Consider the following 24,285-nt stretch of genomic DNA (forward strand, 5'->3'; position numbering starts at 1 on the left):
TCATTTCAGACTTTTGTCCACGAAAAGGCCTCGACAGAGGAGAGTCTCCAATGATCTTCATAACAGAAGCGGCACAAATATCCTTGTCCTCTCTCTTTTCCACATTAAAATGTCTGGTGAGACTGAGGAAAAAGATGAGAATTTCCGTTGAGAAAGCAAAACTTGCTCGACTGTTTTCCGTGGCCTCTTCTCATCAACTGAGATGTTCAAGACTCCATATTTTGTCTGCATTATCCAGATTGTTGGGAGTTTATTCAACCAGTATTGACCAGTGGCTGTAGCAGTGATTTAAATGGCACAGGTCAGGGTTATGTCAGTTTGCGGCCTTCTCTATGCCATGATGAGGTGGTTGCTCCGCTCTCTGATGTCTGCCGGAGGAACAAGATCTTTCTTCACTGCGGTTGGCAAAAGGGTAGAACGTCGACCTTTGGGCTTGAACAAATCAGACACGAAGAATACCTGCGGAGTGAATAGAAAATAATAGTTTGAACATCGGAGTCATTGCAAAGTGGTGCAAAGAAGTGTCTAATAAACAATATTTCCCCTGTCTCTGTTTCAGCCTTTTCTGTTGACCAAGGAATCGTCACTTCCTTCCCTTTACAGATACAGTATGGAGTTCCTCAAGCTTCTGTATTAGGCCCCTTTCTGTTCACCACTTACATGCACCTTCTCTACAATATAATTCACAAACACGGTCTCACATTTCATGGTTATGCTAACAGCCAGAAGAAGGCTACTTCAATGAAGTTATAATCAATATTATTATTCACGTGAAAAGTTAGAAATAACACATTATGAAAGTAACTCATAGTTAAGGACACTCAAATTCCTAATGATTTCTGATCTAATCTAAGATAGTTATAAGATTACAACATGATAGAACCACTCACTATGCAGTAGGCCACCAGGGCTCCCTGCACGAAACCCGCCAGGACATCAGTGGGGTGGTGCTTGTGATCAGAGACTCGGGACAGGCCCGTGTAGAAGGACATCATGACGAGGGTGAACTGGGTCAGAGGGCGCAGCAGGCGAGCTCCATGCCAATTGAAGCGAGACTGCAGGTAAAACTGTAAAAGAGACACAATTGTGAGGTGTTTTAGAGAGAAACTCTTTCGAATCTGTGGGAGGGAATTGTCCTCTTAATACGGTGTATATTTATACACGATACAACAATCCAGCTACTCACCACCAGGTAAAGCATGGTGTACATGGAGAATGATGCATGTCCAGAGAAGAAAGACTTCCTGAGAAGAATAGAGGACAGTCAGCATTGCACCACAGCTTACAGTCTGTACAAATACATATGCAACATTTTAAATGATGTGTTTTTAACCGTTTTCTTAATGCAAAACAATTTTTAAAAGACGTTTCTGTACGTTTCTCTCAATCTGTCACAATACCTGGCCTCCTGAACTTTGCTCTCTGGCCCCTGACACTGGTAGTCAGTGATGTAGCCCAGGGAGCAGTTGATAGTGGAGAAGTCCGGCTTGCACACGTCGAGGAAGTGAGGGCGCATGCGGCCCACTGACACTTTGGCGATGTCGGTGAAGGACTGGCTGATGGCGCAGCCGAAGATGAACACGCCCACTTGCTTGTACAGCGCAGATAAGTAGGGGTTCCCGACAAACGACTTGGATCCCTCGTTCAGAAAGTAGATCCGGTAGCTCTCCCCGATGATGATCTGAAGGGATGGTAACATAGAACGTGAATATCATGAATGTAACACAGTCCACTCTAATTCCTGAGCACTTAATTCACATCTCTTGAGGGCTCCGTGAAAATGTGTGAGTGCAGAAGAGCCAAAATATTTCATGAGAAAAAGCATTACTTGGACAGTGGAATTCGTTTGGCCAGCCATGTGTGATGCTCGCATTTCACATGTAATTTAATACTCAACCAAGTGTTTATTGCTCATTATCCGAACATAATAAAATCCTAATAAAGTTGTTCTCGTGAGGTTAAGCTCTTTCCCTGCTTTTAGACGTCTCCTGTGCTCGCCAAACTTCACAGTGCACCGGCACTAAGCTCTTGTGGAAATATACAAGTGTGTGATCTGGTGAGGGTGGACATTTGGGGCGCTGGATATAGAGAACTCTGATGGTCAGAGTGGAGAATTTAAGCGATGTAATGTGGCTAAATTAACCTTTTTTTTCCAGGATCAAGATGTTATTATGATATCTAAAACAGAATTCAGTGGTTTGCAGAGGACTACTTTAAAGTTGACCGAGTTTACCTGCGCCATTCTACTTCTGAGAGAAAACAGTGAGGCGACGTGGGAGGTAACTCAAACTGTCCACCATGTACAGTTTTCTGCAAGTGTGTAAATAAACCACCGTCTAAAACCGACGATTGACGTGTAAGGCGCACTTAGGGGGGAGGTGGACAGCCATAACACACAGCAGCTGTTCCAGCTCAACGAGGCCTTCACAATCACCTCATCGCCTGTTGTCTTCCTCACAAACGAAAGTGTGGAAGAGGAGTCAGAACGAGAGTGCGGGGGGAGAGTTCCAGGGAGAAAGTGGAGGGACGGAGGGCAGAGTAACAGGAGGGGAGGATAGAAAGCTAAAAAAGGAGGAGAGAAGGGGGAAAAAAGAGAGAGGTGAGAGGAGGAATGAGGAGTGGAGTGGGAAGGAGCAGGGGGGGGGGGGAGGCACCGCTGGTTCTAATCAGCAGAAAACGCTGAGCTAGGAGATGTGTCTGATTTTGGTGGCCAGACTCCACCAGGCATGTCGGGGGCACGTTTGTTTTTCGCTGCTCCGGCTGCTTCTCCGAAACGGCTCCGATTTCACACGAGGGGGTTTTTCTGGCTGTTTTCATGTTAGTATCTTAGCTTCATCAGACATTCTTTTGCAGGGCGCAGAAATAAAGTCTCACTCTGGGAAACTCTCTGTGCGGAGGGATAGCCCTCGCGGAGATTTAACAAGCCGATGGAGTGTGTTGTTTTCCACCATCCAGGCCTTTAGAGCCAGCACGATAAAGCCCAGCTGCTTCCATGGGAAAGAGGGAACGGGGAGAAAACACATCTGGTTCCCCTTGTGTGAAACTATTTAACTGTGTGAATGAATAAATGAATTGGCGTTGTAGGATGTGTAGCTGTTACACTGAGACCTCAAGAGATAATCATGGTGCAAGGATGATTTGAGGATCATGTCAAACGTCTTGTATTCCCACAATCACACCCTGGTGTTTTTGTTTCTTCTAAAAGAGGGCTGCATGAATTATAAAAGGATGTGGCCTCTTTTAAGATCTCTTCAGTGGGAAACGAAGCACTAAGTGAACTAATGTTGGTGCTTTCTGGTTTAGAAAACATAAACACTGTCCACAACGCTCCAGCATGGAGATGGATTGTTTGGTCACGTTTTTGCAAGGTGGAAAATTAGATATCTGGCAAAGCCTTCTTGTTTCGGGCCTTCACCACAATTCCACCCCACCAATTACAGCATTTAGTCGAACAAACCATTGCGTCAACCATAATTACACGGGGCCAGAACTCCTCCTCACCATGAAAACCCCTGTGGCCCCAAGACCGTATCGCAGTCTGCTCTCCAGGAGGAGGGCACTACTGTGCGTTTTAGGCGTTACGGTCCAATGGTCAATTCAATTTACAAATTAGATTAAGTCAAGACAGATAGAAATGGAGTAGTGAGCAATAACAAGAGGAAGGGAATAACTTGTCATTTCAAATTTACAAAACACGGAGGCCGAAACAACGCTTTGGGTCGCAGTCATTTGTGTAAAGTCTAACTGAAATGCTAGCCACTATGAAGCCGTGTAGACCGACGCATTGCTCAACAGGGAAAAGCGTAGAGACAGAGCGCAACACGTCACACTCTAAAACTCACAGGAGGGGAGAACAAACAGCGCAAACTAAACTCCTGTAGTTAAAAACGTAAGATTTCAACGTGTCAAAGGGTTATTTTAGCACTTTATGTCTGCCAGGGGTGCAGCTGATAACTAAAAATAATGAGTTAGCTGTTAGCGAGCTAATGCTAGCAAGTTACTGTAGTTAGCTAAAGCACTTGCGAACATAATACTGCTGCTTTGTCGATTTTAAAAAGATGCTATATAAATAGTTATTATTATTATACTGTATTGCTTTCTGATGTATCCACATTCCAATATAAATCAAGTTGCATGCAGTCAAAATGCTTTAGCGTAATTTACAGAAATATAGTTAATATAGTAAAACTGACATTAGGCATACTGAGTGTCAAGATCCCGCAGTTTTCTTTCTGCATTTGTCTCACATTTTATTGTCTGTAACCTCAGTTTTTTTTTAGTTCAGCAGCTTATAAAAGCAGTGTTAAGCTTCAAACTCTGAACGGTGGCAAATGGATAAAAATGAAATTGATAAGAGGACGTGTGGATGACGGTTTAGTGTGCAGATCTTGGACACATCCTCACTGTTTTCCCAAAAGAGATTGCAACAAACTACAGAACACTTCACTTGCTAAAGTGCCTTAATAATCAACGGAGTCATCTTAAGCCCCCCGAGGAGAAAAGCCTTGAACAAATGTTGCTTTTTATCTGGAATGTGCTGAAGCCAAAGAGCGGGACAGATAGCACAGGTATGGTGTAATCATGGAGGATAATCTCAGTTTATACCCACAATGAGTCAACAGTCAGATTAAGCCCTATAATGCAGGTTGCAACAAGGGGATTTCTCTTAACATGACAGTGGGGGTGTGCATGGATTGGTTGGAGAAAAGCACGAACACATTGCATTTGATTCAACAGTTTAAAATCTCTCTGTCCTTTCCATATTATAATATATTGTTAGAAATGTTATAATAAACACAGAGCACTTTTTTGACAAATATTACAATGCACTGAGGATGAGAAAAATGATGAGGTCAACATCTGGTACAAGGTGTCAGTGGGTGCTGCTAGTAATGGTGAAGGCTGCTGAAACACACAAAAGAGTGATGATGACATTAGTGATCAGAGTGAGGTGACTTACAGAGAGGATGGTGATTAGAATGCCAGCAGCGCTAAGCACACCGTCGCTAATGGTGTCTCCGTGTTTGGCCGGGTACATGATGGACTCATCATCGCAGTAAAACCCTCTATGGTAAGGATGAACAGCACTGGTCTCAATGACCAAGAAAGGCAGGCCGGCTAGTGTGAAGAAGCAGTGAGCGGTACAGAGAGAAAGAAAGGGGGATGGGGGTGAGGGAGGGAGAGAGAGAGAGAGAGAGATGGAGGTGCTGGGTTAATGATACGCATATTACAGAGGTCACAGGTACGAGCAAGCTGCAACAAGGGAACATCTGGGACAGGCTCAATCCATTCTGTGGCTGTTATGTGACTAATTCATAAATAATGACTCCAGCTTTGTTCAATATTCACCATTAGTGGGAACGTTTGACCAGACCTGTGTGTGTCTTAAAGGGCCATACATGGTGTTTTTTCACTGCTCGCCATTTTCCAAAGCACACCTGACATTTTTAGACTCTCTTATGGCTGCCATACGTTTCTATTAATTTCACTACAGAATTACAATGAGCAGCAGAAATTTGGAAATAAAAAATAACCTAAACATCACTTTACAGAAAATGATGGCAACAATTTTAAAAGTTGATTTTGTGCTTTATGTTTGTATTTTGTGTTATTTCTTAGCAAAAATGACATCAATTCCCTGGTTCTTCTCAAATTAACAAGTCACAGGCATTTCCTCTATTTCCTGACATTATAACTGGCAGTTTCATCTCTACAAACACTTTTTAACAGGTCAAGAGTTAACCATCGAGCTTAGCAAGTCTTTGATATTTTTATCTTATAAATTACTTTAACAGTTATTAATACATTTGCTTACAATCGTGAAATAAATGTAACACAATGGCTGGCCCTAGGAAATCAATCTGACAGCTGATGGTAATACACGGTAACTTTGGAAAATGGTTGGCATTAATGCACAGCATACACGATTTGCAGCTAACGAGGTACAACACAAAAACCCCTGAGTGTGAGTCAGAGCCTGTCGAACCAATAAAGTATTTTGGGGCGTCACAAGCAAACCACTGGATGACCTGAGAGAGTGTCCCGACATGTGTTCCCTGGTTGTCTTGCAGTACCACAGCAGGACTTACTGAGGCCACGGGCACAGCGACGCCCACGGCTGTGAGCGTGGTGGTGGACACCGTGCTGCCCTTATAGGTCAGCCCGATGCTGTTGTCATTGCAGAAGAATCCTCTCTGGTAAGGCGGGAAGGGACATTTGTGCAAAAACACGGCAACAAGCAACACTGTATGGTTGGACACACAGGATCAAAAAAAGGTCAGACGGCTCTTTAAACCACATCAGTGGACACAGCTACATCAATAGACATCAACAGGAAGAAAAACAGAGACGCCCACAAGACAGGACATTTTAGACATTCATACAAACATTTGAAAAAAACTCCCAACAGACATGTATTATGTATAGACCATCCGGTTTTCATAACTGACACTGACGCCGTCATGTGAAAATGAGCCAAAATAAACAAAATGTGTCGGAATCCCTGCCAAAAATCAAAGCTACATCATTGTTTTAGACTTAAGTGAACCTTTTATGCTGAGAATAGCATCGAGCGATCTCGAAAGAGGCCGAGTTAGTGCTAAAAGGACTGGATGTGTCATGTTCTTAAGAAAGAGGCTGTTGCTGCTAACTGACAAGGAAAAACAAAAACAGTATCAGAGCCATCCTTCCGCTCCTGCAGAGGCTTTCAAGTGCACTTAAAAAGGCCCACTTTAAGATGCCTTGGGGGGGGGGGGGGGGGGGGGTGTCTGCGTCTGATCAATTTAGTGTCTTTCGCCACTTAAAGTGGCAAAAAGATCTTATTCATCTCCTGAAAACAAACAAGGAGTGGGTGTTACCGAGATGCAAGCCCCCTAAAAAAAAGGATAGATTATTTTCTCCATTTACTAAAGGCTTCAATGAAGCACTTTGAAATTTGAGTGTGGACGTGGTACCCAGGGGAGGCCTCAAATCTCTGACAGAATTTGGAAAACACTTTCAGAATCGCCTTCAAAGTGGCATTTAACTGACGGCAGAGCTTTCAAGTCACTCTTTGAATAATCCTGTGATCTGCTGATACAAAGGAAAACAAACATCGGCGTTCACTTTCTCACACACTCTCTCTTCCCCGGTCGCCCCGTCTCGAGAGCTAAAAAGCACCCAGGGTGCAGAGGTCAGTGCTGCGAGCTGCTGACGGCGGGATGGTTGTGGTGATTTCTCAAGCCAAAATGTCAACACACGCTTGAGTTGCTGAGCCCCTCAACCCTCCACACACACACACACACACACACACACACACACACACACACACACACACACACACACACACACACACACACACACACACACACACACACACACACACACACACACACACACACACACACACAACTTTGGCCTTTGAAGGTGCAGCTGGATTGAGCTCAGGTTACAGACGGAGTTCTGCTCCCTGATGGGAACTCCACAAGGCTGGCCTTCCCTCCACATTCAGCAGGATTCACGTTATTAACTTTCATTCCCGCTCTTCAAACAAACACCTGGACGGAGCTACAATCAGTCTGGTGGCGAGAGAAAGAGCAGGGGCGGTGTGTAACCGTAAAAATATACAGTACTTTACAGTACCCTAAATCCTGAATGTCTTATCCCTGCAGTTTGCTTAGCCTGGCCATGAACAGAACCACACAGGACTTTCCAAAACAGTATCTTCTTTTTTTTAAACACACGTCAGACAGTGCTGGATGTGACACACATTAACCCCCGAGTCCTGACCCCTGCAAACGCCTCTATACACATTCACAGGCCTGATAGGAACCACAAGGCCAGAGGCAGAGAGTGATATGAAGAGACAGCGAGGTGGCAAATGGATTGATGAAATAAAGTGGCCACAGCTTTTTAAAAAAGGAACCTGCAAGGGGCAAGTGCTTCAAACGGCTGGTTAGAAAGAAGAAGAAGAAAAACACAACAGGAAACCGTCGGGTCCTGTTTTCCAGACACTCTGAGGGGATTTCTTCTCCTCTCAGTCCAGTGCAGCATCAGCATTGACAGCCAGGGGGCGAGGAGGAGGAGGGCGGGGGGGGGGGGGGCGTCCTTGTCTGGCCAACAACAACACCACCACCAGTCAGCAGGCGTGGGTACGTCTTTTGGATTAGCTCAACACCAACCCAAAGACAACAGAAACAAACAAGATGGAAGTTTTCAGTTGCCAATGTCAACATCAGGCGTCTTCTCTTCAATTTTCCCCTTGATTGATCAACAATCAACAGGGGGACCAGAACTGAAAATAAGCAAATACTGTGACTATGACTTTGTTTTTCAGCACATAACCGAGCACTGTCTCACATCAAAATACGAGAGAAAACGTATCATCATGACACACTTTTTTTCAACGCTTGCCCATTTGCCTTTCCCCTAGTTCAGCTCTGGCAGCAAACGCTGCAGTTTGTGGAAACTAGAATTAATGTAAAAGTCTCACGCTGAATTAAGTCCCCACCATATTTTTGGAGGCATTCGCCAAAACACCAAGTGTGACTTATTCAAATAAACAGACGCACATTTTCCACTCGCAGGGATCTCTCACTGTCTGGCGTAGAAATGCATACATGTCTGAGGTAGTTGTGGTGTATACACAGATGCAGTTGTTTTTACTTAGAGCAGCCCCCTCACAAACTGCCCTCTGTCTGTCTGCCTGCCTGTCTGTCTGCTTGGGTTAAATAAAAACGCATTTGTGTTGAATTGCTAGTGGCTGTAACAGCTGCTGCTTTTCTTCTGCTGCATTTATTATTCACATTTGTATTACACACAAAGCAGGTCACATGTCTGTTCCTGCTTTATTCATACAAAACACACAAAAACAAGAACAAGGTAATGCTGACAATACATTGGCACAAACAATACATGTACCTGCAAACATAAATAAATCATAGACAGCAATGTCCCATTTAAAGTACAAGCATACATTTACACACGTAAATGAACATTTTAAGGTGAACTCAATTTAAGCATTTCAAACATATCATTGTGGACCTCTGTCTTCTAATATCTCAACGCGTGATAAAATGTGTCCCATATGAGTCTTCTGTCTTTGTTTTTATTTTGGTTAGTTGTTGAGTGTGACAAATTGAAATGTCTATACTGCTGTATTTGACCATTCCTTAAAGTGAGACTAATGGCCCAGTCACATTTTTAACTGTCTGTGATTTAACTTCTTGACTCAAAAGAATGAAAAACAATCCAAGGGTCCATGTTGGCTGTTCTAATTGGGCAGCACTTCAATTAAAACAGACGCTTCCGGCTGAATTTACCACTTCAACTCCTTTCAGTGCTCGAAGTTCAACTGAATCTTCATTTTGTACTTACACACACACTAAACTGAAAATGAACAGACAGACGCAATTGTAGCTGATTAACCACCTTTTACCTCGTGCTGAATCAGGACAAAGCACACAAATACATTACACTGTAAGACGATTAACTGGAAAACATGAAAGCCACCTGCTACGGCTTAATGTAAACTGAATTTGATCGCCTCGTCAAGATTAAAGCAAAATACTAAATCGCGGCCTCATGCTTCCCTCGGCAATATCTGTCAGGATTTAGTTCTAACCACCACTGAATCCTCTATAGTGTAGTGACTGCTGGATCTAGTGGCATCACAGAGAGCAGGAGTGAGACATCCCTGGATGCAGTTATACTAAACTGCAATCAGCGTGTGAGAATAGGAGGAATGGTGATTACCAGTACATTTCCTCCTTGTGGTTGGTCTCTTTAAACTACATCTTCATCCAGAAAAAAAACCCTGCTGGTTTGTTGACAACCTTGTCTGTGGGAAGTTACAAAGAGAGCAAATCATGGGGCTTCACCCTCTACATAGAGACAAAACCAGACTTGAACTAAATATAGTTAGTGTGAAAAAGCTATTCATGCTGTAGACCTTTCATGGGATTGTTTTAACAATAGCTGGTCTGGTGCTTCCCCCGTGCAGTTGCAACAATTGTGTGTTATATTTGGAACAGTGCTTTGCTGTTTGCGATCATGTTCTTCCACCAACGCTCCAACACACAATGCACGAGGGAAAATAGTGAAGGGTCAAAAGGTTTAAGCCGAAGGACAGGAAGACCTTTTGGGTTTAAACTTCAGTGTAAAAATAATGATTGACAACCTTAGAGTATGTGCAGCTGTTAAACATCACAGGACCTGTGCTGATGAACACACACACACACGCAAAGGTCTGACCTTTTCACCACTTCCCTTAATTACTACACACATTCATATACATATATAAATATTATGCCAGCTGTTGAGATCAAGGGAATTCCTGCTGGTGTGGAATGTGAGCCATTCTGGAAAATATAAGGAGTCAAAGCAGAGGTGCAGTACAGGTGTGGCTGAGGAAACCAAAAGAAATACATCCCACCAGGAGCAATTCATTAGTTTCCCTTCTGCCAGCACTGTTTTTTTTAGGGGTGGTGGCTGAGAAAATCATACTTCCACCAGCTCAACTAATGCATTTTTGGAAACAATGTAGCTGAATAGCAGTTACAGCTAAACGTGTGGGCTACAGCTGCTAACGGGGCATCACTTGTTGCTATAGGTACACACAGCTGATGTAATGCTAGCTGAAACATGTTGGCGAAAGCGAACACGCTTCGAGTCCTGTAACTTTCAACTTAAAAATGATATTACAAAGTATCACTATTGAGTCAAAAAGGCCAAACGTCCTCTGACTAATACCCGTCATACATACATTCAGCACCACACGTGTTTTAGATGACGGTCATTAGCACTCAGTGGGTCTCTTACCTAGAAACAAGCAGAAGAGATCCACTCCGACCAGTAACTTTCTCCTGCTGTGGTCTTTATTGTTCGCTGAACTCCCGCCGTTCTTCGTCTCCGCTGCCATCGTCTTCTCGTATATCAAACGTTGCATTTAAAAAACGCGTTACGTGGTTCAAATAAAAAGGGAATAAAGAAGTCTGGTTACAAAGCTATCGCAGTGCGTTTACTTTATTTTATTTGGCTAGCGGCTCTACTTGGATCCTAAAGGAGGAGTCGTCATGCAGGTCTAAACTAATGCGTCTGCTGTGCAGAAAACGCGCTCACTCGAGATGTAATCACTAGTTCCTGCCTTCTAACAATCACGGCCCGCTTTCTTCTAACTTCTAACCGTTCTTAACTCCTCTATTTAGGGCTAGTGGAGCCTGTGAGAGCCTTCCAAGAAGACCACTCCTCCAGCTCCTCCTCCTTCAATTAATGCCATATGCTCCTTCACACAGGCCGACTCACACACACTCACCTCAGCAGTAACGAGGGGGATTCACAGAGCCAAGTCATCCAGAGAATTAAACAATAACCAGTAATAGGCGCACAAAGTGTACATATACGTGGTTAAAACTATTTTATTGAGTACTCATTTTCTCTATACAGAAGTTTTATATTAGTCTACAACAAATGATGTAATACAGACTAAGTGTAACATGACAACATTAAAGTGTAATGACATTTTAAACATGGAGATGGAGCATGGCTCATATAAGCCACTTTGACAAAGTATCAGGTGAGAGTGAAGTGCTGATAAGAGGAAGGATTGTACTTACATCAGGAGTGAACTGCTGTAGCGCTACAAGAACTACGATTTAGACATTATGATTGTGACAGTAGTCTGTTCTAATAATGTCATCAAAAACAAAAATCATGAACAAATATTTATTAGATGCAACACAGAAACAAGAGAAAAAGCAAAGGCAAAGAAAACATTTACAACCAAATCCTTAATTGTAAGCTTTACAAGTGACCGGTGGCTACTTTATGTCATCGCTCTTTGGATTAAGTGCAATGATTCAGTTTGTGCTCCACTAACAGTAACATCAGAGAACACAAGAGCGTAGAACACAATGTGAAATATAATAAGTGAAATAGTAATTATAGTGGTCACATCCGCAGCTCCATTCACAATCGTCTCTTTTCTCCACTGCCCCAGAATCAGTAAACACTTTTTTTAACTACATGGCAGACTGGTCTCGGTGGCAGATATCCTTCATGGCGACGTTACTCGCTCCAGCCGGTGTGGTAATCAGAAGAAGTCGGCATATAGCGGCGGGGGAGGAAGCAGTTCCAGCTCTGTGAAGTCAAACTCCTGTTCACTGTCACAAAACATCACATCACAGTTCAGGAGGAGGAAGCTAGACAACCTGAAGTACTGCGTGTTCAGTCTATGAGTACTAATATCAATAGAGATCGAAACGGCGGCAAGCTTCACTTGTTGATCACAAGGAAACATGTCAACACTTACAGGTACGGAGGCTCCTCAACGCCACACAAGAAGTCTGGATAAAGACGAGCAGATACAAATGTCACATTAGCTTTGAACCGTCTCTGCAATCTGACAGGAGTCAGATAAATGGCGCAACGAGTCACTTTCCATTACAGGCAAGACGCCGACCTGACTGTAGAGTCTTTAAAGAGATCTGTAAGAGTCCTCTCAGCGTCACCATTATCAGTGAGAGTGACAACAGTGGAAAACAAAATCAGTAAACTTACTTGATGGCTCAGCACTTTGCATCGGAGAGAATGGATAAAATGAAGAAAAAAAGTTTATAATCATTACCATGGTCGTTGATTACAGATTTTGAATATGACAGCATCAGTAGACATAAGATAAAACAGTAAACACTGTACTTCGTAGGGGTTGCTCCGCCGCTATCAGGGATGTTATCCAATTCCTCTTTGCGGTGTTGAAAGAAGATGGCGAGTTTCTGCAGGGCCTCGTGTCTGTTCCTAAATATTGAAGACAAGACACCGTTAGGACTCCTTTTACTAGTGTTTTTCAATATTTGACATTTCACAAAAGATGAATTGAGAAAATCTGGATTTTCTTTTTTACTTCAACACAGTCGTTAGCTGCAGCTCTAGTTTGGTGTGTACGATCTGTTGTCTTTGGTCTCTACTATAACCACACAGTAGAGGACACCTGGACCAATCCCTAAAATGTCAGGGCCGATGTATAACGTTTCCAATGTCTTTAGCTCCCCACTTCATTTTTCTTCTTCCCAATGTTTAATATTCACGAAGAAATAAATCGGTATGCACACGCATCACATGCTACACACTCAGCGCCTCGAGAAGAGGTAGATGTAGAAAGATTTATGTACATATGGGTTAGCGAGCCGAGGATTCCGCTTTGAAACTTACTGCGTGTGTAGGTCCTCCAGGTTGGCATCGCTCAGAGTGTGCAGGGCGCTGACATGGCCACATACTGTCGAAGTGAGCACATGAAGGGCGGAGGGGGGGACAGTTTAACAGAAGAGGGAGGGAGTAAGGAAGCGGCATGGTAGAAGTGCACATCAAAGGCATTTTACAGTCTGCCATATGTCAAAGCATCACATAAAGTAACCACAGGCAGAGCTGGCATTTCCCTTTAAGCCAGAAGGCTGAGAAGCGGGGGGGGGGGGGGGGGCACCATGTTCTGTTCTCATGTTATCACCGGATGTAAAAATGCACTTACACATCTCGGGCAGTGAGGCCGTCTGATGGGGACAGCTACTACACAGAAAGAAGAGAAAGACAGTTACGTCCTACACGCTGCGTGTCAATCACATCTTTGAGAAGGGGTGGCGACTTGTACGTGGTCAACGGTTTCTGTCATTCTTCCTAGAAACAACACCGGTTTGAAGGCAACTCTAAGCCAGAGTAAAAAGGACAGCACTTACTGGCTTTCACTGGAGGGCGAGAGGGTCTCATCTTCACAGGCCCACTCTTCACTGTCATCTGTGACTGTGGAAAAACACATTAGTTTGATTAAGCACAGTGGGCTTGCTGATGATAGATGTTTGGCAGGGTAGGAACTCAAACCACCGGCTCACATGGAATGCCTTCACAATCAGAAAACATCACCAGGCTGTAAAGCGGACGACGACAACTTTAGTTATTCAGGCCAAGCGTTACGAGTCTTTGGGCTAGTATTCAACCTCTGTGCAACTGTTCTCTGTCATCAAGTCACACGTCATATCAACCAGTTAACTATGAGGCTGGGCTGCTGTTTGAGATGTTGGGCTAAGAGGTGACAGTGCAACCAGTCTGACAGCAAGTTAACCAAAGAGATCAATGCATTTGTGGAGAGAATACTGGCACTTACAACTGCTCGTTAGTACAGGGTGGTTAGAGGATCTGCAAAACAAAGAAAACCTTAATGAACGAGTGATCATGACAGACAGACAGGCGAGTGCTGCTTACAAATCTTTCTGGTATTGAGAAACCAAAGCATTTAGACGAGTACCTGCTCCCGATGCTGATGGTATCTCCCTCCAGGTTGCCTCCTCGTCCAGCTGCTTGGGCCTTCTTGCCAAGTTCCAGCATCTCTTTGATATTTAGTTCTACGTTCATCACTGAAATGTAACCGTCTGCGAAACCAATGACAGAGCAGTTACTGAAAACACTGAGAAACAGTGGCGTCAATGTGAAAAAGAAAATACCCCCGTTAACCACTCCCATTACTTCTATGTGAGGAGATGTTGTGCGTCTGAACTCACACTTGTGGTTGGCGTCTCGGGCCAACCATCTGCCTTTGGGGCAGTTGGTGGTGCGAATGATGCCGACCGTGTCGCCGCTCTTCACCGGCAGGTCATGCTTGCGAACCTTGCTCGCCACCGTCACCTTGGCGTGGTACATGGCCTCCTCCTCGCCGGTCACCTGGAGAGTCACATTTCAGTAATGAGGCGCAGGTTGATTTCAGAGCAGCTAAGCAGTGCATTGGTTTGCTGCTTTTCACCGACCATCGTGACACCGAGATATTCGGATATATTGGCAAGCAATTTTCAAACAAGTCGACCAGTGAAGCTAAAAGAAAAGACCATAACAGGCCTCTCAAAAGCAGAACTTACTTTGAACTTCTTTTTCATTTCATTTTCCTTCTTCTCCCTTTCTTTTTGCTCTTTTTTCTCCTTTTCCAGTCGGTGCTTTTCTCTCTTCTTCTGTTCTTTAAGGTCAGCGTTGTTAGGACTTTGGCGTTCTTTACTGAAAACAAATCAGACCGTTAAGTGTTAAATGTAAATGGAACCATATGATGGTAAACAAAATAACTTGAATAAGAAATAACAAAAGCCATTTTCAATGTGAAAACAGCTAAACACGCGTTTGGCCAGCTGTGGGAGACGCCCAACATACCTGTGGACGTGATAATGGCCCGAATGTTCTGCCGATACACTGCCCCTGCAGTGTGATTACCACAGCAAAAGAAAAAAAAAAGAAAAAAAAAATCAATGGCTGCCTTCCATCTGACAAAGACCAAAGTCATTGATAAATAATATGACTTGTATGCTACATACCACGGATTCCGCGGCCATATGTGAAGAGACAACTCCTCCTTCTTCAAATAAACAGATGAGTTTTAATTGATCACAGATTGTTAAACACAACAAAGCCCATTGTTTCTTCATCGCACAGGGCCCGTCTCTGACCATAAACTCAACCGTTCTCTTACTGCGTACTGAACTAAGAGGATTATACATAATTAAAAGAAATATACATGCATTTACCATATGTTGGTTGTCAGCATATGGATCTGTAAAATTGGTCAACGAGGAGGTTAAAACAGGGAAAACTCTGCTAAAGATCTTTATCAAGAAGAAACATGTGCCGAGTAAGCATTCTTACTCTTCAGACCACTTTTTCGCTTACGCGAGTTCTGGTCCGAGAATAATTTGTTGGGATTCTCGACATCCTCGTACACATTATCGTGCGCTTCGTAGTAACTGTCCTGTTGAGATACGCTAGAGGGGAGCAGACAGTCAGAGTGCACACACAGGAAACGTCAACACACTGAAACGTGCAAAAAAAAAAAAAAAAAAAAAAATGGATCAGTGTGATTTTAATTTACGGCAAACCTCACCTCGCATGCGATTGAATCCCATCACGCAACGGTGCGTAGTCCGTTTCCTGTGAGGCAGAGTGAGACTCAGCATCTCCCGGATCAGTCTCATCAGCCTGAGTGCTAGAGAGAGGATCTGTGATCACCTCCTCACCCTGAGACCACTGCTCTGACACAGCAGGCTCTGGGAAAGCTGAGAAGTTTATTGGTTCAGGGAAGCTGGCTGGATCGAGGGGTATTATGTTGTGACTGCCAAGGTTCAGATCTTGGACGCCGCCGCTCATACAGGACTCTAAAGGATCAAACACCGATAAGTCCGGTTGTGGATCCTCGAAACCGAAGAGCCCGTAGTCCTCTGGTAGAGGAAGGTCAGTGCTGAGTAAGCCAAAGGCCTCCAGCTCCAGCGCACCAATGTCAACAGCTTCACCGTGGGCCGTTCCCATCTCCGGATTCTCAAAGTCTGGAAACTCTGGAGCGTCTAGAGCAGAGAGGGAGACGGATGGCTGCTCAGCCTCTGGCTCTACCCTTGGTGCTTGGCTAAGACCTGGCGACACCTCTATAATAAAAAAAACAAAAATCAGCACTTGAACAGATGTTCAACCTAACCACAAATAAGTAGAATGATGTCCAAGTAAAACACAACTTCTTGCCGTACATATTCTTCAGTCTGAGGCCACAAAAGTAAATGGAAAACAAAAAAGAAACAAGAAATTAAAGTCAGGTAACATACCGTTAACTGTGGGTCGGTGGTAACAGCTGAGATCTACTAGTGGAGGTCTGGGGGGCTTTGGTGGGATTGGCCCCAGTGTCCTCAAGTCAGGTAGAGGCCTCTTCCTTCCAGAAGCAGAGGGAGATTGAGGTTCACCAGTCCTGACAGAGGGAAGAAATTTATCCCTGCCGAACTGCTTATCCAGCGCAGGCCCTAGTCATCGGAAAATACAATAAAGCATTAGAAGATAGTCTGATGTGGAGAAAATCATGCTCCTCACTGAATATGACTTACTGCGTGAAGAGTGGTCTACTTTGAAGAAAGGCCGGGCTGACAGACAGGCAATGTGTGGGAGACAGACCGGCAAGGGAACGGGTAGCTCGGGTACACCGACGCGCTTCGGCGGCAAAGGGAACGCCTCGTCTCTCGAGACGTAGTCAGGACAACGCAAGCTCTTCGTTTTGGCAGAGATCAACATCTGCCGGCGTGAAAACCTCTTCTTGGCTCTCTCCAAGGTGCTAATAAATTTGTTGTTGGAATCGACACTCGTCTCTGCGGGAGGAGGGGTGATATCGAGGCTGGAGAGGGAGAGCTCAGCAGTCGATTGGTCACTTTGGAGCGAAGCCCCATCTTCTGCGGTTTGTTTTTCCACCGACCCACCGGGGGCGCTGGAAGGCCTGGTGGTCAAATCGGCATACGTCGGCTCCTCTCCGTTTTCTGCACTGACCTTTGACGCTTTGGCTGACTTGAAAGGAAGCAGCAAACCTTTCTTCTTGATTTTAGTGTGCGGCAGGACTTCTCTCCACGCCTCCGGTTCCAGTTTGTGCTCCTTTTTGGCTGGCGGCTCCGTCTTCTGCTCTTTTACAGGCAGGGCAGGAAGCACCAGAGGCATGCGTCTGTCTTTGTAGGACTGCCTCGTTGTGCCGTCTCCATGAGCCGGCCGAGATGGGGGGGAGGTGTGCTGAGGTTGCGGCGGAAAGGAAATTGGTCGCTTGCCTCCAGATGCCCGCAGCCCATCTCTGAAGGTGACCTGGGGAACCACCGCCATCTTGTTTTCTACGACAATATTAATACCGCTGACCACGGAGCTGCTGTGACTTCCGGGAGGAGGAAGGTGTTTCGGTTTCTCTGAAACAGCTGGCCGGCTGGTTTTGGATTGAGCCAAGAGGGCCTCTTCCTGAAACTTGGCCCTCAGAGCTTTGAAGTTGCTCAGTCCCTCCAATGAAAAGAGGAAATGATATTACGCTCATTGACAATTCACTTGATGATTAAAAAGGAGACAAACCTCAATGCTGACAACATAATTAGAGGGTTGGTTTACCAAAATTACAAGAAGCATTTCCTCACTCACTCCAATACATTGGTGGTGAATTTGTCTTGTCTGGAGTACAGCTTCAATAATAAGTTGTTTTAATGACCTCGATTTAGAATGCTGTCCTTTTAGTCTACGATTGTAAACTGAATGTGTTCAAAGTTTGAACTGTTAAGTGGACAAAACAAGACATGTGAAGGCATTTTGCATTTTATTGACAATATATACAAATTAATAAATTATGAGAATAACCATTAGTCCACATTGCACACAGTTGACTCTTAATATTTAGGTCCAAGGGTTATCCACAATAACAGTTAGTGTTTTTCAGAAAATATGATGCTACTGAATTTGTTTATGTGTAATTTTTCAATACTGTGAGCAACACAAAATAAATTAAATTATTATGAGGTGGAGGCAGATAGCTCAGAGATAGACATGTGAAAACCTAAACTAGCTGTAACTAGCGTTACAAGTAAATGAGAAAGTATGTTTTATGAAGTGACCCTTTAATGTACTTTAGTATATTACACATGGGGTAACAGCTAGCAAAGTGCGCAACAAGAAGGCTAACATTACCTACATGTAGCTATAACGTTCAGAGCAATATCTTTAAAACGTACCTCTTCCATTGTCGCTCGTTTTGTTCATCACTGTTCAGCTTGGTATATTTGGGACGCGGTCTTAACTGTGCGGACGCTGCTGGCTGCGGTGATACATTTTTGGCGTGATGAATCCAACACACTGTTTATGCTAAAACAAACAATTTGAAAGCGCCGCCGCGAGACTCGAACCAGACGCACCTGTGTGCTACGCGTGACCTCACGACGTGCGCGTTCATGATGGGTAATTGTCAAATCAGAAGCGACGGAAGCCGGTTTGTATGTGGATAGGTATTATTATCTTTGTTATAATAATAATAATAATAATAATGATAATAATGGTAATAATGATAATAATGGTAATAATGATAATAATGGTAACAATGATAATAATAATAATACATTTAATAATAATAATAATATTAGGGATAATAAAATGGATCAACTCAATGTAGATATATTGTAAGAAGGGGAATGTTTGTGTTCCTGTTCAGTGTGATGTACTTTTGTTAGTGTTGCATTAAACGTACGGGCGAATGTTCATGCTGGATTGGAGTGTTTGCAGAGGGAAGATGACAAATGGGGGTTATTGATCATTAAAAAAAAACTTTCCGAACTGTTGTAACAGCATGTGTTTACTCTTGATCAATCATTCACAGTCGTTATTGGTCAAGACTGCAGTGGTAGAAGTCACAACACAACGGCTGTTTTTGCATTTTAATCCAAAGGACTAGCAACTCATTTTTCAGTATGGAGACATTTATTAATTTACTTCTGACTTTATGCACACTGCTTCTGTCTGTGAACTTTATCCCACTTGTGAATGCATACAGGAGCCCACGGACAACCGCTGACGACAGGTGAAGTATTCCTTGCTTCAATGTCTCTCAGATACACTTGATAACATTTAATGTCTATGTCATGCACCATGCGTATTAGGAGAGAAACTGAGATGATAATGTACGTTTCGGGTTGCCAGTGTGGCTGGGATGAGGAGGGCCAGAGCTGTAAACAGAGAGAAACCCATCAACTGTAAGCTAGGGACCTGGTCATCTTGGACACCCTGTAACTCCTGCACAGACCAAAAGGTAAGGGTGTTTTTTTCTCAAGACATTGCATGAATTTAAAGATGTTGGATGAAAACTGTGATTACAACTTCTAAAACTAGAACTCTCTCCAAAAACATGTGGAGTTAAGACAGTTTTCTGGGTGGAAGCTCAGATCAAAACAAGATAATCAATCCGTTCGAAAGGAACAATGATTATCACGAATCAGCACTTCTGCTCCGATTAGGTCACTAAGGGTGGTCCTTGGTTTTACAACGTTCCTGACATTTGAGGCTCCAAAATACTCAACTCATTTAGTGTTTTGGGGTTTATTACACTAAATATCAAAGGTAGCATACTTAAATGGAACTTAGAAATTAACATTTATTGCATTAATATGATTTTAACTGCACCACTATGAACATCACAGCATGTGGTCTACTCATTGGGTGATATAAAGAGCTAACTCATTATCAACTCTGTCTTAGGGCCGTTTCCGATACATTGAGAAGCCCTCACAGTTTGGTGGCACAGAGTGCATTGAGGCACTGTGGGAGAAGCTGGCATGTCCAACAGTAACAACACAGTGTCTGGTGACAGATTACTGTGGAGACAGCTTCACCTGCAAACAAACAGGCGAGTCCCACCAACGACCGTTCACTCAGCACATTCTCTTAGAGCTGAGGCTGTGTTGTCTGTGCGCCTCCAGTATACATGTAAATCTGTCTCTCTGTCTATCCAGGGCGCTGCATCAGCCAGTCCCTTCGCTGTAATGGAGAGTCGGACTGTGAGGATTTTTCTGACGAAGAGGTCTGTGAAGACGTCACCCAGAGAGACGACAAGTGTTCCACCTTACTGACGATCCCTGGTGCTGAACGCGGCACCCAGGGGTAAATACAGCTTTTAAAAGCAATGCAATTGAATTACCAGGACAGTTCAATAAGCATATACGTCGTCAACACACCATAATCACTATTTTTTGCCTAGCAAATTGCTTTGAAACATCAGAAATATATACAAATCACACCATTATTTCTTTTGATTTACATGTGTCTCATTTAATCTTCATACCTTCACTTAAATTTAATTATTTTACTTTGCCATAGCTACAACGTCTTGACCGGAGACTTTGCGGATCAAGTACTTGACCCACATTATTTTGGAGGAAAGTGTGAATATGTCTATAATGGTGAATGGAGGAAATTCATCTATGACGCATTCTGTGAGAACCTGCACTACAATGAAGATGAGAAGAACTACAGGAAACCTCACAACTACCATACCTTCCATTTTGTGGTATTGTCATGCTGTTACTTATGTCTTTGTTTAATTCAATAAATGGGCTGTTTAAGACATTTTGACCTGATTTGACCTGTTACAGGCTGAAGCTACGTCAGAGGGCTCACAGGAATACTTTGAAGATATGGTGAGCATGCTGGAAGCCAGGAAAACGATGAGTTCTTCCAGTGGCGGTGTCTCACTTCAAATCTCTTTTGTGGAAGTGGGACTGAATACAAATGCTGAATCCATGTTTCTCAAGAACCTAACACAACATAAAAGCCAGGTATGATTTATTGATCCAAACAACTGAACTATCTTACTACATGATAACAAGTGCAATTTGTATTAAATATATAATTATACATTTTTCAGAGGTTAGTGTTGTTTGTTGTTTTTTAAAGCAATTGTTTGGCATTTTGGAAAATATGCTTGTTTGCCTTCTTGCTAAGAGTTAGACAAGAAGATTGAAACCACTCTCATGACGATTACTGTATATATGAAGCTACAGCCAGCAGCCGGTTGGCTTAGCTTACCATAAAGACTAAACAGAGGGAAACAGCAAGCCCGGCTCAGTCCAAAGGTAACAAAATCTGCCTACCAGCACCTTTTTTGTACAGACTAAACCAACCAGATATATTTTACTAGGTTATTAGGAAACCGGTAGATGGATTGTTTTGTAATTACAACTCCTGGATCCATCTCGTAATGCCATGGGACCCAAAACTATTTTTTTCCCATAGACTTACATTGGGAAAGAAACATTTTTAACTTCCTTGCCCTTATTCAAATCAATAGGGTCTAAAAGTTACAAAATCCACTAATAGCTGAATCCAGAGTTCTTTCCCTGGGTATAACATACTGTAATTCATATGAGCGATCCAAGACCGAGCAGTCGGGAGGCCGGGTTAAAGGAAACGCTAGTGCGCCTACTTTATGGGCCCCGTGGATGAGGAAGATCGTGATAAATTTAAATTGGCATTTGAGCCATTTTGGCTTCATCCGCCACTGAGCAACAGTCATAGGAATGAAACGGGGCCCAACCTCCAACACTGTATCCAGTTCTCCTTATGCATCCATGGTTTCCCTCGTTTTCAGTCTTTATGCTAACCTAAGCTGTCAGTCTCCGAACTTAGCTTAATATTAAACAGTAATATGAGGGTGAGCAAATATGTGTATTACCCACAGTAATGAACTCCTTTAAACAATGTTTATGTATGGGTGTCTGACAAAAGAAAGGACATTCTTTGGGGTATATGTAACAGTTTTATTCAAGTTTGACTAAAGTATTTTTATTATCATTATTTCTACTTCTGAGGAAAACAAAGACTTGCCTTTTTGTCTTCAGGACCTAGGGTTCATCAGGCTCTGGTCCAAAGTGCAAACAGCCCGCTTCAAAATGAGAAGTAATAAGTTGATGCTTCATGAAGATTTCTACGTTTCACTCATGGAGCTGCCGGAGCAGTATGATTTTGGGACGTACTCCCGCTTCTTCAACACATTTGGCACCGACTATGTCACAGAGGGAACAATGGGAGGAACCCTTGAATATGTTGTGGTTGTCAACAAAACGACTATGGCAAAATCAAGTACTGTGTGCTTTCCAGTTTGTTGATCAATGTCATCTGATAGGAAATGTAATGAAAGGTAACCTTTGTTCACTTCTCTTCCATAACTCTCACAGAGTTGGATGCTAAACAAGCTGGTAGATGCTTTGGTGCGTCTATCGGTTTGAGCTATCCCTTCTCCAGCGTTGTAAAAGCAGAACTCAAAGTGGCCGGGAACCTTTGCAATAAGGACGGATCATTTAGTCAAAGTGAGACATCAAAATCGATTGAGTACTGAATTTAAGTTTATTAGCTTTATTAGTCTTAGATCCATTCAGCTGAAAAGTGAAGGATTGTTGCAGTCATGTGTTATCAGAGCTTGTAATTGTTTTTTCTTTTGAAATGTAGCCCAGAACTCTCATTCAGCTGTGATTGAGGACATCGTTACTCTAGTGAAGGGGGGAGTCACACACAGCAGCGGTGGCCTGTTGGTTATCAGGAGCCCCGAGACATACAGGAACTGGGGAGCGTCCCTCAAATACAACCCAACACTCATCGAATATGAGGTGACTTGTTGGAAAATTGTTTGACACAACATCCTCTTAATAAAAAAACAAAACACAAGTTGATATTTATATTCTCGATTTATGACCTCGCAGTGCTTTTGTGCATTTGCTGGTGTGGTATTAACTTTTTTCCCTCTTCCTGCCTCTGTCCTACCTCCCTCGTGACAAAGACCATGCCAATTTATGAGCTAGTGCGCCTCAGCACAGCAGCTGACCATGTAGGTGCAAGACTGGCCAACTTGGAGAGGGGCTGGGATGAGTATCAGCAGCAGTTCGACTCCTGTCGCTGCGCCCCCTGCAAGCACAACGGCATCCCTGTCCTAAAGGGGACTTCCTGTAACTGCATCTGTAAGTTAGGCTACCATGGAGAGGCCTGTGAAGAGACTCTCCGAAGAGGTGAGACTTTTGTCACGAGTAAAGACAGCAGAGGTGAACACATTCAATTTGCTGGGATAAAGCTCTTTCTTCCTGTTTCAAGTCTTTGTGCTAAACTAAGCTAACCGTCCCCTGTCTTAAGCCCCAAATCTGTTTTTCAAAAATGATCTCTTTGTAGTAGTTCATAATGTTGCAGGCAGGTAAAGCACCAGTTCCTCAAAATTATACTTGAGTGAAAGTACTTTGTTACTTCTCACCGCTGACAAGAAGCTCATTTGGCTCAGCTCACCAATAAGAGCCGGCTCTTTCTGCTCCCAAACGGCTCTCTAATAAGCAATTTTGGCTTTTATAATTTAGTTAAATATGTGTACACGTAAATAACTAAATGTATTATACTACACCTTAATTATAAATCATTTTACATTATGTTCAGTATAAAAATCCCCAAAAATGAACATCCAGCCATTCTTCATTTTGCGATTGATCGGCTGCCTGTTTTACTTGTTTGTCAGAGGATGTGATTGAGTAATGACAGTGCACAGACATACTGTATGCTGTTTCTACATATACATATACACGTTTGTTAAACTCAGCTTAAAACCCCCTTCATTTTTCCTGGACAGATACCAAGACAGATGGGTCATGGTCATGCTGGGGCAGCTGGTCATCCTGTGCATCAGGGAGGAAGACTCGGACAAGAACCTGTGATAATCCTGCACCTGATGGCGGTGGAACAACCTGCTTGGGCTCCACCTCTCAGATTCGACGCTGTTAAAGTCACTCCGGTTCCAGGGTGAAAATGCTGTTGAGCGCTAAGTGAGCATAATCCAAGTGTTTTTTAATGACTAAAAACTGCTCTTCCACTATCCTTTACTGTCTGACTTCAAAATAAAATGAATGCCTTCATCAGGACACACAACACACTGTATAGCAAGGTTGTAATAAATGTGTGATGCAGACTTTACTAAAGTGTGTGTTTTTCTGTCTGAAG

The 24,285-nt window shown here is 43.3% G+C and overlaps 3 protein-coding genes across 3 annotated transcripts; 1 reads left to right on the forward strand and 2 right to left on the reverse strand.

Annotated features, from left to right (window-relative positions):
- Nucleotides 1–33: 33 nt before the first annotated feature.
- Nucleotides 34–10,924, reverse strand: LOC142956562 (phospholipid phosphatase 3-like). Its single transcript, XM_076098208.1, has 6 exons — nt 10,798–10,924; nt 4,961–5,118; nt 1,401–1,681; nt 1,187–1,244; nt 891–1,067; nt 34–459 (listed from the first exon to the last, which is right to left on the reverse strand). Exons 1-6 carry the CDS (start codon nt 10,922–10,924, stop codon nt 331–333), a joined length of 930 nt encoding a protein of 309 aa, XP_075954323.1. The 3' UTR covers nt 34–330.
- A 1,143-nt stretch (nt 10,925–12,067) lies between these two features.
- On the reverse strand, nt 12,068–18,512 carry LOC142956011 (uncharacterized). The gene is made up of 19 exons (XM_076097293.1): nt 18,504–18,512; nt 16,863–17,784; nt 16,590–16,781; nt 15,881–16,415; nt 15,646–15,761; nt 15,528–15,553; nt 15,318–15,358; nt 15,157–15,201; nt 14,874–15,006; nt 14,523–14,682; nt 14,270–14,393; nt 14,129–14,160; nt 13,704–13,767; nt 13,499–13,533; nt 13,186–13,249; nt 12,673–12,771; nt 12,535–12,548; nt 12,287–12,320; nt 12,068–12,137 (listed from the first exon to the last, which is right to left on the reverse strand). Exons 1-19 carry the CDS (start codon nt 18,510–18,512, stop codon nt 12,068–12,070), a joined length of 2,715 nt encoding a protein of 904 aa, XP_075953408.1.
- Nucleotides 18,513–19,232: 720 nt separating this feature from the next.
- Nucleotides 19,233–24,069, forward strand: c8a (complement component 8, alpha polypeptide). The gene is made up of 11 exons (XM_076098553.1): nt 19,233–19,342; nt 19,462–19,570; nt 20,017–20,164; nt 20,271–20,418; nt 20,635–20,824; nt 20,910–21,092; nt 22,155–22,395; nt 22,491–22,622; nt 22,762–22,919; nt 23,090–23,315; nt 23,918–24,069. Exons 1-11 carry the CDS (start codon nt 19,233–19,235, stop codon nt 24,067–24,069), a joined length of 1,797 nt encoding a protein of 598 aa, XP_075954668.1.
- Nucleotides 24,070–24,285: the final 216 nt, after the last annotated feature.

Source organism: Anarhichas minor, unplaced genomic scaffold (assembly GCF_050575085.1).
Source record: "Anarhichas minor isolate MPS153535 unplaced genomic scaffold, ASM5057508v1 ptg000024l, whole genome shotgun sequence".
NCBI lineage: Eukaryota > Metazoa > Chordata > Actinopteri > Perciformes > Anarhichadidae > Anarhichas > Anarhichas minor.

What these genes read in the sequence shown, in the direction of transcription:
- LOC142956562 (XM_076098208.1), bottom strand. Translation starts at nt 10,924, where the DNA reads ATGCAACGTTTGATATACGAGAAGACGATGGCAGCGGAGACGAAGAAC. An exon ending in TTCTAATCACCATCCTCTCT is followed by an intron (nt 1,682 to 4,960) that starts GTAAGTCACCTC and finishes CCATCCCTTCAG; the next exon opens with ATCATCATCGGGGAGAGCTA. An exon ending in AGCAAAGTTCAGGAGGCCAG is followed by an intron (nt 1,245 to 1,400) that starts GTATTGTGACAG and finishes TATTCTTCTCAG; the next exon opens with GAAGTCTTTCTTCTCTGGAC.
- LOC142956011 (XM_076097293.1), bottom strand. An exon ending in AGTAGACCACTCTTCACGCA is followed by an intron (nt 16,782 to 16,862) that starts GTAAGTCATATT and finishes TCCGATGACTAG; the next exon opens with GGCCTGCGCTGGATAAGCAG. An exon ending in AAATGAAAAAGAAGTTCAAA is followed by an intron (nt 14,683 to 14,873) that starts GTAAGTTCTGCT and finishes GTGACTCTCCAG; the next exon opens with GTGACCGGCGAGGAGGAGGC.
- c8a (XM_076098553.1), top strand. Translation starts at nt 19,233, where the DNA reads ATGGAGACATTTATTAATTTACTTCTGACTTTATGCACACTGCTTCTG. An exon ending in AACGACTATGGCAAAATCAA is followed by an intron (nt 22,396 to 22,490) that starts GTACTGTGTGCT and finishes TAACTCTCACAG; the next exon opens with AGTTGGATGCTAAACAAGCT. An exon ending in TGAAGAGACTCTCCGAAGAG is followed by an intron (nt 23,316 to 23,917) that starts GTGAGACTTTTG and finishes TTTCCTGGACAG; the next exon opens with ATACCAAGACAGATGGGTCA.